This window comes from Mirounga leonina, unplaced genomic scaffold, assembly GCF_011800145.1.
Source record: "Mirounga leonina isolate KUSES-001 unplaced genomic scaffold, KU_Mleo_1.0 Mir_154, whole genome shotgun sequence".
NCBI lineage: Eukaryota > Metazoa > Chordata > Mammalia > Carnivora > Phocidae > Mirounga > Mirounga leonina.
The window spans coordinates 27,544,071-27,557,467 of record NW_023270389.1 but is presented as its reverse complement, the minus strand read 5'-3'; the positions used below and the strand labels follow the sequence as shown (position 1 = coordinate 27,557,467).

Below are 13,397 nucleotides of genomic sequence, written 5' to 3'. Positions count from 1 at the left end.
CCTTGGCTGTTCTTCCTCCTGAGACCCAACCTTGGTCTCTGCAGCTCTGAGTCCCCTTTCCCATGGTAAATATCTCACAGCCCTCTGTTTTCAGGCTTCTTCATCCCATCCCATCCCCCTCTTCATCCTTTTATCTTTCCTTTAAAGCAAAAGGAAAGTGAGAATTGGAGAGGACCTTGTGTTAGTTCACTAACTTACCCCTTTGCTACTGAACTGATGGCCCATTTTAGAGAAGGGAAAACTGAGGCACCATCTCCTTCCATCCCCATCCATGGCTCACTTTGTCCCAACCAAGACTGTCTCCCCCAAAGCTCCCCCCATGTTCTTATGAGGAGTGAGGATGAAAGGCCATAGGGGGAAGTAGATGCACGGGGTCTGAAGGTGGGTAGGACAGGTTCCTGGGGAGGGCACATCACCACAGGGACGGGTTTGGGAAGAAAATGAGGATCTTGACGGCTGATCCTGGAGCAATAGAATGAGCATTTGGAGTTTCCCTAAACTGGTGAGCCATTCCCCAGCTCTGCTGCTCCCTTAGTCCTCACTTGACCGGCAGGTCTTCTTTGTATGGTTGAGCAGATGGTTTACTGCACAAGAAAATCTGGCTGGATGGGTAAGAAGGGGCTGAAATCCAGTCCTATGCCTGGCTTGGGGCTATAGCCACCTAGAAAGGAGTATCTTTTTCAAATGTGCTTAGAGTTGTTTATGGGCTAGCAATGGCCTTGGGCCCTTGGCCTGTGAGCTTCTGGCTTTTAGGTGGTCAGCAGTCCATGGTCCAGGCTAAGCACTTTCTTCTTTTTCATGTTGCTAGTCTTGAACACCTTTGGCCTTTAGCCTTTCTCTGGATCTGCCTCTGAGTCTCTGACTCCAAGGCTGTCCCAGTCTCTTGTCCTTCCCTTCCCTTCTGCAGTGCCCTTGGATCCTGCAGGGTCTCTCCCCAGCCTCAGTCCCCAGGTCTCTCCTGCTTTCCCCTTCTCTGTCTCAGCCCTTGCTCTCCCTCCCTCTGCCCCTCTGTGCCCTGCCTCTCACTTCTCCTTCCTGCTTCTCCTCTTGGTCTGTCTTGATCCCCGTCAACATTGCTGCCTCGGGGTGTGGAGAGGCATCCCGAACCAGACACAGAGTGCAGGCAGCCTGCTTGGTGGCGTGTCTGTGCCCAGTGGCAGGCTCAGACCTGCAGCCGGGATTAGAGAGCGGGCTCTGTTTGCTGGGCCTTCAGAAGATGTGAGACTCATGTCCCGTTCCTAAGACTCCGGCTTAGAGATGAGCCTCCTCTTTCTTCTTTGCCTACATTAGGCAATAAATCAAAGCCTTGGAGAAACCGCAAGCCTCCCACCCCCTTTCTGCAAATGGTGCCCTTGGCTCCATGAGCTGGGTGGCCAGGAGAAGCTGCTGGTTGGAGCCAAGGACAGCTGGAGGCCCACTCCCCACTCTGCCATTGGCCCCCACGTTGCCCCATACTCGAAGACCACCTGGTCCCCCAAAGCCTTCTTGTCAGTTCTTTGCCTGCAGAGTTCTCTACTTGAGAAATGAGTTGGGTGGTCTTGGGGAGCTTATTCTCTTACTCAAGTGCTTCAAAGCAGGGGATTGCTCCTGCATCTGGGCAAGAAGGACTTTCTGATGCCTCATGTCAGTTCTCTTGCCACCCTGTCCTTCCATGGCTCAGTGTTCAGAACTGCAAGAAAAATAGAGCAGTAAGGGGCATCTGGGTGGCTTAGTTGGTGAAGCATCTGCCTTTGGCTCAAGTCATGATCCCGGGATCCTGGGATCCATCCCATGCTCCCTGCTCAGCGGGGAACCTGCCTCTTCCTAGGCCTCTCCCTCCTGCTCTGCTCTTGCTGTCTCTCTCAAAATGAATAAATAAAAAATCTTAAAAGAGCCTTGGTGACTTAAAAAAAAAATAGAGCAGTAAAGCCCACCATCAGCATAATAATCTCTTTTTGTACCAGGATACTGTCCCTTTAGCTACTCCCCTGTCTTCTTGGGGTCTGAGACTCTTACCTGAACCGCATCTTTCTTTCTCTGAGGCCTGACTGTCCCTGCCGGACACTGCCTCTTTCCTCTCGGAAGCAAAGGGCAAAGAAGGGGGAGATTCCCTCTCTGATCTCCTAAGTGACGGTGGCAGACCCCTTCCTCTGTCCTTCCCACCGCAGCCCCACGCCTGCCCTGGAGGTGTTACTCTTGGATCCTCTCCTTCCTCTGCTGTTTTTCCAAGTCTTGGGGCCCACAGGCTCTGGCCGGGCTCCTGTGGAGAGAGCCAGGCCTGCAGGGGATTTCCAGTCTCATGCCTTTTCTCCAGACTGTAGGTGGGAATGTCTGTCCTCTAGAGTTGGGAAGGCTGAGGCCCCGGGTTCACTGCCTTTCCCCCTGCCCACGGCCACCACTGGAACTGTCCTAAGGGAAGCATAGTTCTTGCTGCTGCTGGTATGTGGGAAAGAGCCTTGGAGGGCACCTGCCCTGTGTGCCCTGTCAGGGTGAGGGAATCACGGAGGCTGGAGCTCCTGCATCCTGACCCACAGCCTGAGGGTGTGGAGCTGGCCTGTGAGGAGGCTGTCCTGCCCTAAATGGCTCCTGCCTCACACTGAGGAGGAAGAAGGCGGGGGAGAGGGAGAGGAGGGGGGGAGAGAAGTAGACGAGAGAGAAAAGGGATAGAGGGAGGGAGGGAGAGAGGGAGAGAGTGTGCCCCAGCCACCTCTTCCCTCACAAGCCTCTTTCCTCACAGCAGCCCCCCTCCCCTCAGAGAGCTGTGTGAGGCTTGAGCCTTGGCGCCTTTCCTGCCAAGGCCGCCACCTTACCTATGTTAGGCCAGTTTGGCTCATCTAGAAAGACTCCTGATGGGCCTCAGTTGCTTCTCACCAGACCCAGATCTGGGAAACGGGGGTTGACAGTTCAAGGACTTGCTTCCCCTCCATGTCCCCAAGAGGCTGGGCAAGAGATTTTCCCCAGACTACCTATGCCTGGTTTGAGCCCCAAATCTCTGGGAGACTGGTTTGGGGTTCCTGCTCACGTCACCTTGGTGATGCCTGAGTCTCGAAAAGGGCAGCCTTTTCTGAAGCCCTTCCGAAGCCCTGGCCCGAGGCCACCGAGGGGTGGGGTAGAGTGAGTACCTCTCGGGCCCCATCCCTGAGGGACTCTCCCTGGGCTGGCCTCTAGCGTTGTCCTCTTCACACTGTATTGAGTAGTCTTCGGTTGACATTGACTGTGTTTACTCTCCACCTGGCTGGACAGCACCATGCCTGGCCCAGAGTCGGGCTTCCACTGGTGTTGATGAAATGAATTGGACTGACCTAGGGAGGAGAGACTTGTGAGCTGTTTTAGAGTGGGGCCTTCCTGCCTGGCTCATGGGAGAAGGATGCTAGGCTCTAGGAGCCCAGGGAGATCCTCTGAGCCATTCTTCTCCAGGAGGTGGAGCCTACTGCCCTCGTCCTGTCAAGAGACTAGATGTCAGGAAGTGGGTCTCATGTGCAGCAGATCCCAGAACAGGTGGCAAGGAGGATGCTCAGACTTCCTCAGTTTTCTTACCTTTAAAACGGGGATGTTGGGATACCCTTTCCAACATTTTTAACTGCAGAAACTTAAAACATAAACACTTAGTGCAGAAGTCATGATATATAAACAGATAAGGGAGGATTTCTCTGGTTACAGTGGATGAGGGGGGTGGGTAGACCCCAGGCTCTCTTTTGCCCATCCACCCCAGTGACCGCCAAGGCCCCTCCACAGAACCAAAGGAAGGACCTTTGTCAACCACTGGTGGATCGCCTCTCTGGAACCTTCCAGCTATTAGCGCTCATGGTTCCTGCCCCCAAATGCTTTTCAAACCAGAGAGATATTCCTCAGCAGTGCTTCACAGGTGACCAGGGAGGAGTCCCGAGGGCTGGGCTTCCCCTAGACGAATGGCTGCACATTAGAGTCACCTGGGAGCTTGCCTAAAATCCCTTGCATAGAGATTTGGCCCCAAAGATTAATTAGGCTTCAGTGTGGCCTGGACACTGGGGTTTAAAAAAAAAAAAATCTTCCCAGGTGCTGCTAATATGTAGCCAGGTTTGAGACCCAGTGCATTGGACAGACTCTGTCTCACCAGGCAGAATCAGAGCCAGTGAGAGGGGCAGGCAAATGTGGTCCCAAAAGCAGTGGTCTAGGAGATAAGACTTGGGCCTTAGGCCTGATGTGGCCTTTAGTTTGCTTTGTAACTGAGGGTAGGTCACCTCCCCTTCCTGAACCCCCATCTCCTCATTTGGGAAACAAAGGGGTTCTTCCCTTCTAAAGGTGCTTCCAGCTTTGATGACCCAATTGTGTTTCAGTGAAGGAGGGCTGGGAAAGGAGGCCAGGAACAGCAAGGGAGACAGCGCCAGGCCCAAAGCCAACCGCCATGCCGACCTTCAGCTTAGTGGGTTTTGATGCCATGAAAGCAAGGACTTTCTTGACGAACAGACCGGGCTGCCTGGCATGGAATGACTTCCCTGGCACTGGAAAGATGACTGTGCCCTGTGAAGGTGCTACAGCATCTGTGTTGGCAGGGAGGTACAATTCAGAGACCTTAAAGATCTTTCCAGATCTGGGATTTGACAGAAGAAAGGGTAGGGGGATCTGAGCAGGTGATGGGGGTAGAAATGCATTGCGATGCTCAGGGGAGGCAGGGTTCTGCCCACAGAATGACTAGATGCAGCCTCTGGGGCCCCTGGAGGCGTGGGGGCCTGTGAGGTGGCCTGAGCAGCCTGTGGCCCCTCCTGTTTGCCCAACCATCATTTCTCCATCTCCTTGCTCCAAGCATCCTGAGGCCTCTGGGTGAGAATCAAGGCAGCCCCCTGAGATCCCCAAGTGAAGTTCCCACTCTTTAGATGCAGGAGGTCGACACTCTAGAAGGATAGAAGTACTAAGCAGGGCGGAGGGCAGGAAATGTCTTGGGTCCCTGAATATTGTAACTGAGTGAGGGTTTATTTATGCATCCTCTGGTAGCCTCTTCCTTTGAAAGATGAGAAAATTGAGGCCCAGAGAGGGGAAGTGACCTACTCAAGTCATCCAGCACTGATAAAATGGTGTCAGAACAATAAGGCCACCTGCTGTGCTCCTGAGCGATTCCCTCACCTGAGATACTGCAACCGTGCTTCACGGGGGTTATTTGATTTAATCCACTTAATCAGTGCGTAAGGTCATTATCATCATCCCCAGTTTACAGATGAGGAAACTGAGGCCCAAAGAGTTGAAGTAGGAGCTTGCAGCTATCGCATCGTTGGATAGAGGCAGAGCTTAGGACCCAAATCCAGGGCTGTCTGACTTCAGAGCCTGCCGTGTGACTGCTACACTTTAAGGACGTCTGGGAGGCTCAGGTTTAAATTCTACCTTTTTTTTAAGGTTGATTTTTAATTAATTAATTATTTTAAAACAGGTGGGGGGAAGCATCAGAGGGAGAGAGAGAGGGGGTCCCAGTGAGGAGCCCAAGTTGGGACTTGATCTCACAACTCTGAGATCACGACCTGAGCCGAAATCAAGAGTCGGTCGCCTGCCTAACCTACTGAGCCACCCAGATGCCCCTATATTCTACCTTTGAAGCAAAATTGTAATTGAAAGGCCCCATCCTGGGCTGTGTGGGGCCTGGCTTGGAGGGGTCTGGGGAGTGTGCTCCTTCAGGGGCACAAAGTATGAGCAGGAAGGGACCCTGGGCACTGCCTCTGCCTGCAGCCTGGCCCTTCCCTTCGTGCTGCTCTCAGTTAGCCTCAGGGCCAGGGGCAGGGAGGACCCCGATCCCAAGGCCCCGGTTCTCTGCAGTCCTCAGGGTCTGGCTCTCTTCCCCCTTCCTCAGCTTGGCCTGCAACAGGGGCTCTTCTCAGTCTCCAGGCCAGGCCTACAGTGAGGCCAACGCTCTTTTGTTCTTGTGGTGCTGTGATTTGGTTCATGTTTGGGATTCTTACGTATCCATAAAAGGAGTTTAGGAGAGGTAACGGGTGGCTCTGACCGGGACAGTCACATAGGAGCCGTGGGTAACTACTCAGGTGCATTATCTTCCCACTCTGCATTTTCTGGTCCTCGCTGTCCCCTGCTATGCTGATGGAGGCCAGGTGTGTAATGGCTAGGTGTTTGGATGCTGGGACCAAACCCTCTGGGGTAAGTTTGAGTCAATACATATAAAGCTCTATGACCAGGCACATCAGCTGCTAGTATTTTTCAAGTTAAAGACTAGGAAAGGAACTACTCTTCCTGAAGCATGGTGTTCTTCCCTGAGCGATCCCGAGCAAGAGGCATATCTCTGCTGAGCCTTCCCTTCTGAAGGATTGACAAGTCCATACCTGGCACACAGTAGGACTCACTGAGTGCTCATCCCCTCCAGGTTCCTGAGACACCTGGCCTATCAGGATGCATCCCTCGCCTCTGGGGCCATATGTGGCCCCGGGGGCTGTCGGACGGGGTGCTGTGCAGGCAGGCTGGGTTGGGGGAGGGCCCACTCACTTTGCCTGGGGTACTGGGCAGCTTCCTTCCTGATTCCCCAGCTATTCTCTGGACCCCAGAGCGCCCACAGTCTGTGTGCCCTCCTCCTCCCCATTTCTGGGGTCCAGCTCTCCAGGCCTACAGGTAAAGAATGTCCAGATGGCAATGCCACCCAGGGGCTTTCCTGTCCTTTCTTCACTCCCTCCCTCCCACAGATCCAGGTGAGCAGGATCCTTGCTCAGGGCCCCGCGTCTTAGAGTCTCTGTGCCTTGAGGTACCTTTCTCAAACATGTTTAAGGCCAGCTGTGATGCGTGGGGTCAGCAGAGCCACCCGGAGGGACCGCCCAGCCTCCATGTCTCCTCTCTGTGTGCTCTCTGACCCTTTGCCCTGCACGTCAGGTTTCCCAGGTGCGCAGAAGAGCTCCACCTATGGGGTGGTCCTGGGGTCCTGTGGCCGAGCCACTTCCAGAAGAGTAGCCTACCAAGTGGATCATGTCCATTGGCTGGCATGTTATTTCTTCTGTGGGACCATGTGAGATGGGGCCATCAGAATAGTGCTGACATGCTGATCTGGGGTGCCTCAGATTGTTTCTATAGACATGGATTCCACAAAAACATATTTGCCTGGGGCCCTGCCTCCCAAGGGGCAGTCTTGCCCTCATCCACATCCTCTCCTTCCCCAAAGACACCTCCAGCCTTTCAGTTGCCTGGGGAGAAAAACCTACATTTCCCAGTGTCCTTCCTGACCAAACTGTGACAGAATTACAAGTGTTCTGACTTCCAGCTTGTCTCGCTTCCCCAAGATGTCTTCTCTGCTTTTTCTCCACGGTCCTCTTCAGCCCTGCCTCATCCCAGAAGCCCTTCTGAGCCCTCTCCAGCCCCAGGCCCAGCCCACAATTCCTCAGCAGCCTCTGAACCCCCACTAACTGGGCAGGGTGCTGGACCGGGACTCTCTGGGGCTCGGAAGCTGGGGCAAGAGGGAGGGGTCTGGTGTGGGTCAGGGGTCGAGGGAGGAACCCCCCAGCTGTGCACACTGTGTGGGTCCTCCAAGCCCTTCCCTCCCCTTACAGGATGCTGCAGAACAACCAGCTGGGAGGAATTCCCGCAGCGGCCCTGTGGGAGCTGCCGAGCCTGCAGTCTCTGTGAGTCACTGGAGGGCTGGGCTGGGGAGCCAGCTTCCTGGGGCCTGACTCACAGCCCCGGGCCCCCTGCCTCGGCTTCCCCTCCTTTCTGCGGACCCCCCTTTCTCACTCCATGTTCCAGACAGCATGGCGCTCCGGGCTTTGGTTTTTTCGGGGGTTTTTGTTGTCGTCGGTGTGTGTATGTGTACACTTGCGTGTGTAGTCGGGAAGGAAGGCCCTGGGCCCCCACTGGAGGACTGTGGGAATGGGACCTCCCTAGGTGGGGCCACCGGGGCAGCGGTCCTGGGGTGTCTGGCGTCCTGCCACGGAGCCTGGGGTGGAGGTTGGAGACTGCCACCCCAGAGGAGTGTCAGGAAGGGGCTATCTCCCCCACCTAGCTTGCTCTAGCCCCCAGGGCTTGCGGGGTTGGGGCGCTAGGCTCAGACACCCATTTCCTCTACTCGTGGGTGGGACTGCATTCAGGGACTCACTGGCCACTCAGGACAGAGCCATCTCCTCAAGGAGCCCTGCAGTACCGGTCTCACCCAGTAGGGGCTTCATGAGGCAAGACTGAGTCTGAGGGCGGAAGCAGAAACAGGTGCTATCTAGTGATGTGAGCTCACCAGCTGTGATCCTCTGGGCCAGGTGCTGAGTTTTATTCACGTGGTGCACATCGAGGGGCCTGGGTCCTAGCAGGTGCCTAATACAGGTCTGAACCAACTGAATTTTCAAGTACATCTGCATCTGATGGGAGAGTAAATAGATGTTTTGGGAGAAATCAAAGTTGAGAGACAGGCGTGGGCATAACATATAACCATGGGGGAAACTGAGGCATAGTTAACATGCACTGTGTCAGGATGAAGGCCCCGGGCATTCTCAGCCTGTGGGTTCTGCCATGGTCCCTGTCCATGGTGGAAAAACTGAGGCAGAGAGGGTTAGTGACACAATAGTTGGGATCAGAGCCAGCCAATGGTTGTGTCTGATTCTAAACTGTCCGGATTCTCCTCAGGTAGAAGGATGAAGGAAGTAGCAAGGTGGCTTTCCTTCCCATAACCCATATTCAGGCCCCACTGCACCATAAATAGAGGGGTCCAGCCATGGGGGCCCTGGCCAGCTATCTGTGCCACACCCACACATGGTCAGGACTTTCCTCCCCTATCCCTGCCCTGGCCGTCTCCTACCCTCCTGCTTCTGTGTCTGCACGCCAGCGCCCCCCAACTGCCCTATTGGCCCGTCCTTGCCTCCGCTCACTCTCTCACCTTCCCACCCTCCGTCCCAACAAATGCTGGGCCTCTGGCCCCAGACACCTTTTCTCCCTCCATCCAGGTCACCACTGAACTGGGCAGGCAACCCAGTATTTCCCTAGAGGCCAATATCAGATCAAAGGCCAGCAAATCCTGTGCTTGATCTCCACCCTCAGCACAGACTAAACATTTGCTTAGGGCACCAGCAAAGCAGGGGCAGCCAAAAATGGAGGGGTGCGTGTGTGCAGAATTTGATATTTCATCCAAAGCGTCAAAGAGGTATTCATTGGGGAAAAAAATTAGAATTTTGCTGGGTTTCACACTTATTTTAAGGTTAAGTTTTGTTTGTTTTAATTGTGAATCACATCTTTTGCCTGCTTAGGGGTTCCAAAGGTCTTGTTTTTCAGACCACGCATGATGCTTTGGGGCTATCAGGCAGTTTCTTCTGCACTTTCTGAAAAACGGGCAGCCCCTGTGGCTGGGGAAACTAGGTAACTGGCTTCCACTGCAGCCCTATTACTCCCCATGGTCTGGGTGGGTCAGGGCAGGGGACAGAGGCCCAGTCCCCCACTCCCGCAGTGTTAAGGCAGATGAATAGATTTTGCCTCTTGCAGTCATGTGAGGAGAGCACTGTCCTATGAAGCAGAAAACTTGGCTTCAAGTCCTGGCTCTGATCCCAACTATTGTGTCACTAACCCTCTCTGCCTCAGTTTTTCCACCTTCAATTTGGGGGTAATTATCTTCCTTGCCTATCTCACAGGGTTGTCAGGAAGATCAAATGTATAGTAAACAGAAAGGGATTTGTAAAGAGAAGACTCCGCACAACTGGGATGTGTGGTGATGCTATTATGTTATTATTCACTTAGCTAGTCATTGATCTATTCATTTTACACATATTTTTGAGGCTTTGCTGGGGAGGCAAAACCTGACTTGCATCTTGAAGGATTAGTAAGCGTCAATTGGGCGAAGAATCAGGGAAGGACATTCCAGGCAGAGGGAGTAGCACGTGCCAAGACACAAAGATGAGGAACCCAGTATATTCTATAGACTTTACAATGAAGTGAGTCTGGCTGAACTGTGTGTGTGTTCGGGGACTGGTGGGAAGGGCAGTGGTGGAGAGAGATCTGGAATTAGCAAGAGGTAATGCCTAAAGAGTAAGCGTGGACCTTGCTAAGGATTTGAACACTGGTGAGCCACAGGAGAATTTTTAGCAGGAGAGCAGTGTGATTGAGTTTGCATCACTGAAAGATTACTTTGGCAGTAGTTATGGAGGACAGCCTGGAGGTGTGGAGCCAGTAAGGGGCTGGTGAACCAAGGGAGCCTAATGGCAGCTGAAGAAAGGGAGGCATAGTAAGATAGAAGAAACTGATGGACTCTAGAAATATCAAGATGATATGTTGTCAGGACTCTGGATCGGATGTCCTGGGTCAGCTTCTTCACTTACTACCTGTAGGACCTTGAGCAGATTAGTTACCCTCTCTGCTTTCGTTTCTTTATTGGTAAAATGGAGGTGGTGTCTGTGTACCTCAATAGGATAGAATGAAATGAGCTCATATACATAAAAACACAGTACCTTTTGTTGCTACTACTGCAGTTATTACTAGTAGTTGTGGTATGGATTGGAGGTGGGAGTTGAAGGGGAGGAGGAGTCAAGTTGCTGGGCATGTCTCTGGCTTCCACGTCTGGGTGGACAGAGAGGCTAGTCGCGGCGAGCCTGGCACATGGTGAGATCACAGTAAGAATGTAAGTGAATAGTGACCCCCAGAGGCTGAGTGCTCTGGGGAGGGGCACAGGGAAAGGGGAGACACTGAGGTCCCTTTGGACCTATTGAGTTTGAGGTACCTATGGGTAGGGTGACCAAGCATCTCAGACAAACTGGAAAGGGGGTCACCCCACCTGCAGGACATCAGTGTGTGTGTGTGTGTGTGTGTGTGTGTATGTGTTAGGGAGAAGAGGGGGAGTGCATAATCCAACTCAAATGTTCTATTTGGTTGGTGTTATATCCTGAGCTTTTGGAAGCTGGGGACCTCTAAATGAGGCTCTGTCCTACTAATTCAGGTTCCTCCATCTCAGACAGAGACAGTAAAACCAGCCCAGGTTTGCTAGGCTGAAAGTGGACGGTGGGAGCAAATGACAATTTTGGGAGCCCCTCTGTGTGTCAGCGCTGTGTGAGATGTTTTATGTGTGTGCTCTGACTTCATTCTCACAAAAACTCCTTCATGATTGCCTTCTGTGTTGGCAGATGAGGAAATAGAGGCTCAGATAAGTTCAGGGACTATTCCAAGGTCAGAGCTAGTGAGTGGGGAAGGCAGGGCTATACCCGTGTTGTTGCTGTGCCCTTCCCATCATGGCTGCAAGGGAAGTCACTTTTGGTGGCCATCACTGGGCGGCCCTCCCTCCTTCCTGACAAATACCAATAAATAGAAATTCCCTCCTTCTTGTAGGAAGTCAGTGGGTCAGGGAGGCAGTATATAGGAGACACATCCCTGCCCATGTCTCTCCTGGGGGTGGTATGTCCTCCCCAGAGCAGGCCAGACCCACCCAGGGGCTCAGGTCCCTAGGAAAGGCTGTCCTTCGCCTCCAAAAGGCAAGGTCCCTTCACAGACTCCTGTGGACATTCCTGGAACCTCAGTGAAGGTTCAGTCCTGTGGTTCACCCTCTACCAGCTAGAACCAGATACTGGGGAATAGAAAGTAGGTTTGGATTAGTCAGGAGTGGGGTCAGGTTTAGGGGATGGGGCCCTAGGTGACCAGTTGAACATGGTACACAGGCTGTTTGGCTTGGCACCTGGGTGGGTAGCACCCAGCTCTACAATACCCCCTCCCTGGATACACTTGCTTCTTCTCTGACCAATGTGGGAGGGAGAGGATGCAATGCCAGATGTGTCATGCCAGGTTTGAGCTGAGGCCAAGAGAAACCACGGGAAGCCAGTGGAGCCTGGGGGAAAATAGAAACTGGGTGGGGGTGAGGCAGGGCCAGGGGGAGAGTGCATGGAAAAGCAGAAAAACAGCCCAGAAAGACCTCAGGACGGGGCTGGGGTGGGGCCCGGGAAGCGCAGGCTGGCTGGTCCCTGGAGAAGAATCAGAAAAGCACAGTGGCAGGAATAAAGGGGAGAAAACAGGAAAACAGCCCAATCCTGGACACCCTACGGGGAGAAATGCATAATCGCAAAGGATAGCCACATGAAACTGGCCAACATTGTGCCGAGCAGGGGAAATTAATCAAGAGTGGTGCCAGACTCCAAACTGAAACCCAAGTTAGAACCACCACAACTCTCTCAGCGCAAGCCAGTCGATCTAAAACACATTGACTGCCTGCTGCAGAGGGGGAAGAGTTGGAGAAGTCCGGGATAGAGAGGGGTGTGTGTATGTGGGGGGGGTGTACCTGTGTGTATGGGAAGGCAGCTGGGCTCAGGGTGATGCGGGAAGGGAGTAGTGGCTCCCACTTATCACACTTCAAGATGCTAAGCACATTCATATCTCATTTAATCCTGAAATCCCATTTTGGGATAGAAGCTACTCCGATTTTATAGACAGGGCAACTAAAGGCCAGAGAAGTTAAGCAACTAGACCAAGATCCCACAGCTAGGATGTAACTGAGCTGGCATTCTGTTTTAGCTCTAATTCCAAAGTACTATGTTCTTTTTTTTTGAGAGAGAGAAAGAAAGTGTGTGAGCGCATGTGCACGTGCAAGGGGAGAGGGCGGGGGGTGGGGCAAAGAGGGGGGAAGAGAGAATCTTAAGCAGGCTCCATGGCCAGCATGGAGCCCATCGGGGGCTCGAGCTCATCACCCTGAGATCATGACCTGAGCTGGAATCAAGAATCAGATGCTTAACCGACTGATCCACCCAGGTGTCCCCAAAGTACCATGTTCTTAACCTCTCTCTCTTAACACCTCTTCTAAGACACAGTGCCTTAGGATCCAAAGATCTGGATTTAAGTCTTGGCTCTGTCACTAACTAGCAGTGAGGCCATGGGCAAGTCTCCCCTCTCTGAGCCCAAGGTTCCCTATCTCTAAAGTGGGAGGGTCAAATGAGATGATTGGCAGACAGGTGTCCCAAGAGAAAGGATGTCATGCTCCAGAGATAGAAGAATGTCCTAATGGGGTTACTGGCCCTGTTCCTCAGTCCCTTATGATTGCTGTGTGCTTGCTCTCTCTGGGTCTCAGTTTCTGTCTCTGTGCAATGGAGAGCATCCTCCTTGAACCCTTCCAGTCTCCTGGGACTCTGTGAGGGGGGATGGGGAGGAAGGACTCAAACCTCTCTAGGAGAAAATGGCTAAACCATTCTGGCCAGTGCCAGAGGCCAGTTCTATGAGGACAAGGATCAGAAAAGATGAAAACAAGGGGCTTCTGAGCAGGTCCCCCTCATTCCGTACATCTGACCCCCCTCCCAGGGACAGTTGTTCCCCTAGATGGATGACCACAGCCAGACTAATAATAACCAGCCTTTAGATGGCACTTTCCATGTGTGAGGTGTTCGTTCTTCTTACCTCTCTTACTCTTTGCAGTACTCCTCTGGGATGCTTTCTACTAGTAGTCTCATCACCCCATTTTATAGATGAGCAGACCACCGAGGCACAGGGAGGGTGATGTGACTTGATGAGAGTTATTACAG

The 13,397-nt window shown here is 53.0% G+C and overlaps 1 protein-coding gene across 1 annotated transcript in view; it reads left to right on the top strand.

The window, feature by feature from the left end:
• The window catches only part of LGR6 (leucine rich repeat containing G protein-coupled receptor 6), a 119,463-nt gene that overhangs the window by 31,567 nt on the left and 74,499 nt on the right, over positions 1 to 13,397 (top strand). The window contains exon 4 of the mRNA XM_035009597.1: positions 7,488 to 7,559. Within this exon, the coding sequence (XP_034865488.1) occupies positions 7,488 to 7,559 (72 nt within the window). The remainder of the gene's footprint in view (positions 1 to 7,487; positions 7,560 to 13,397) is intronic.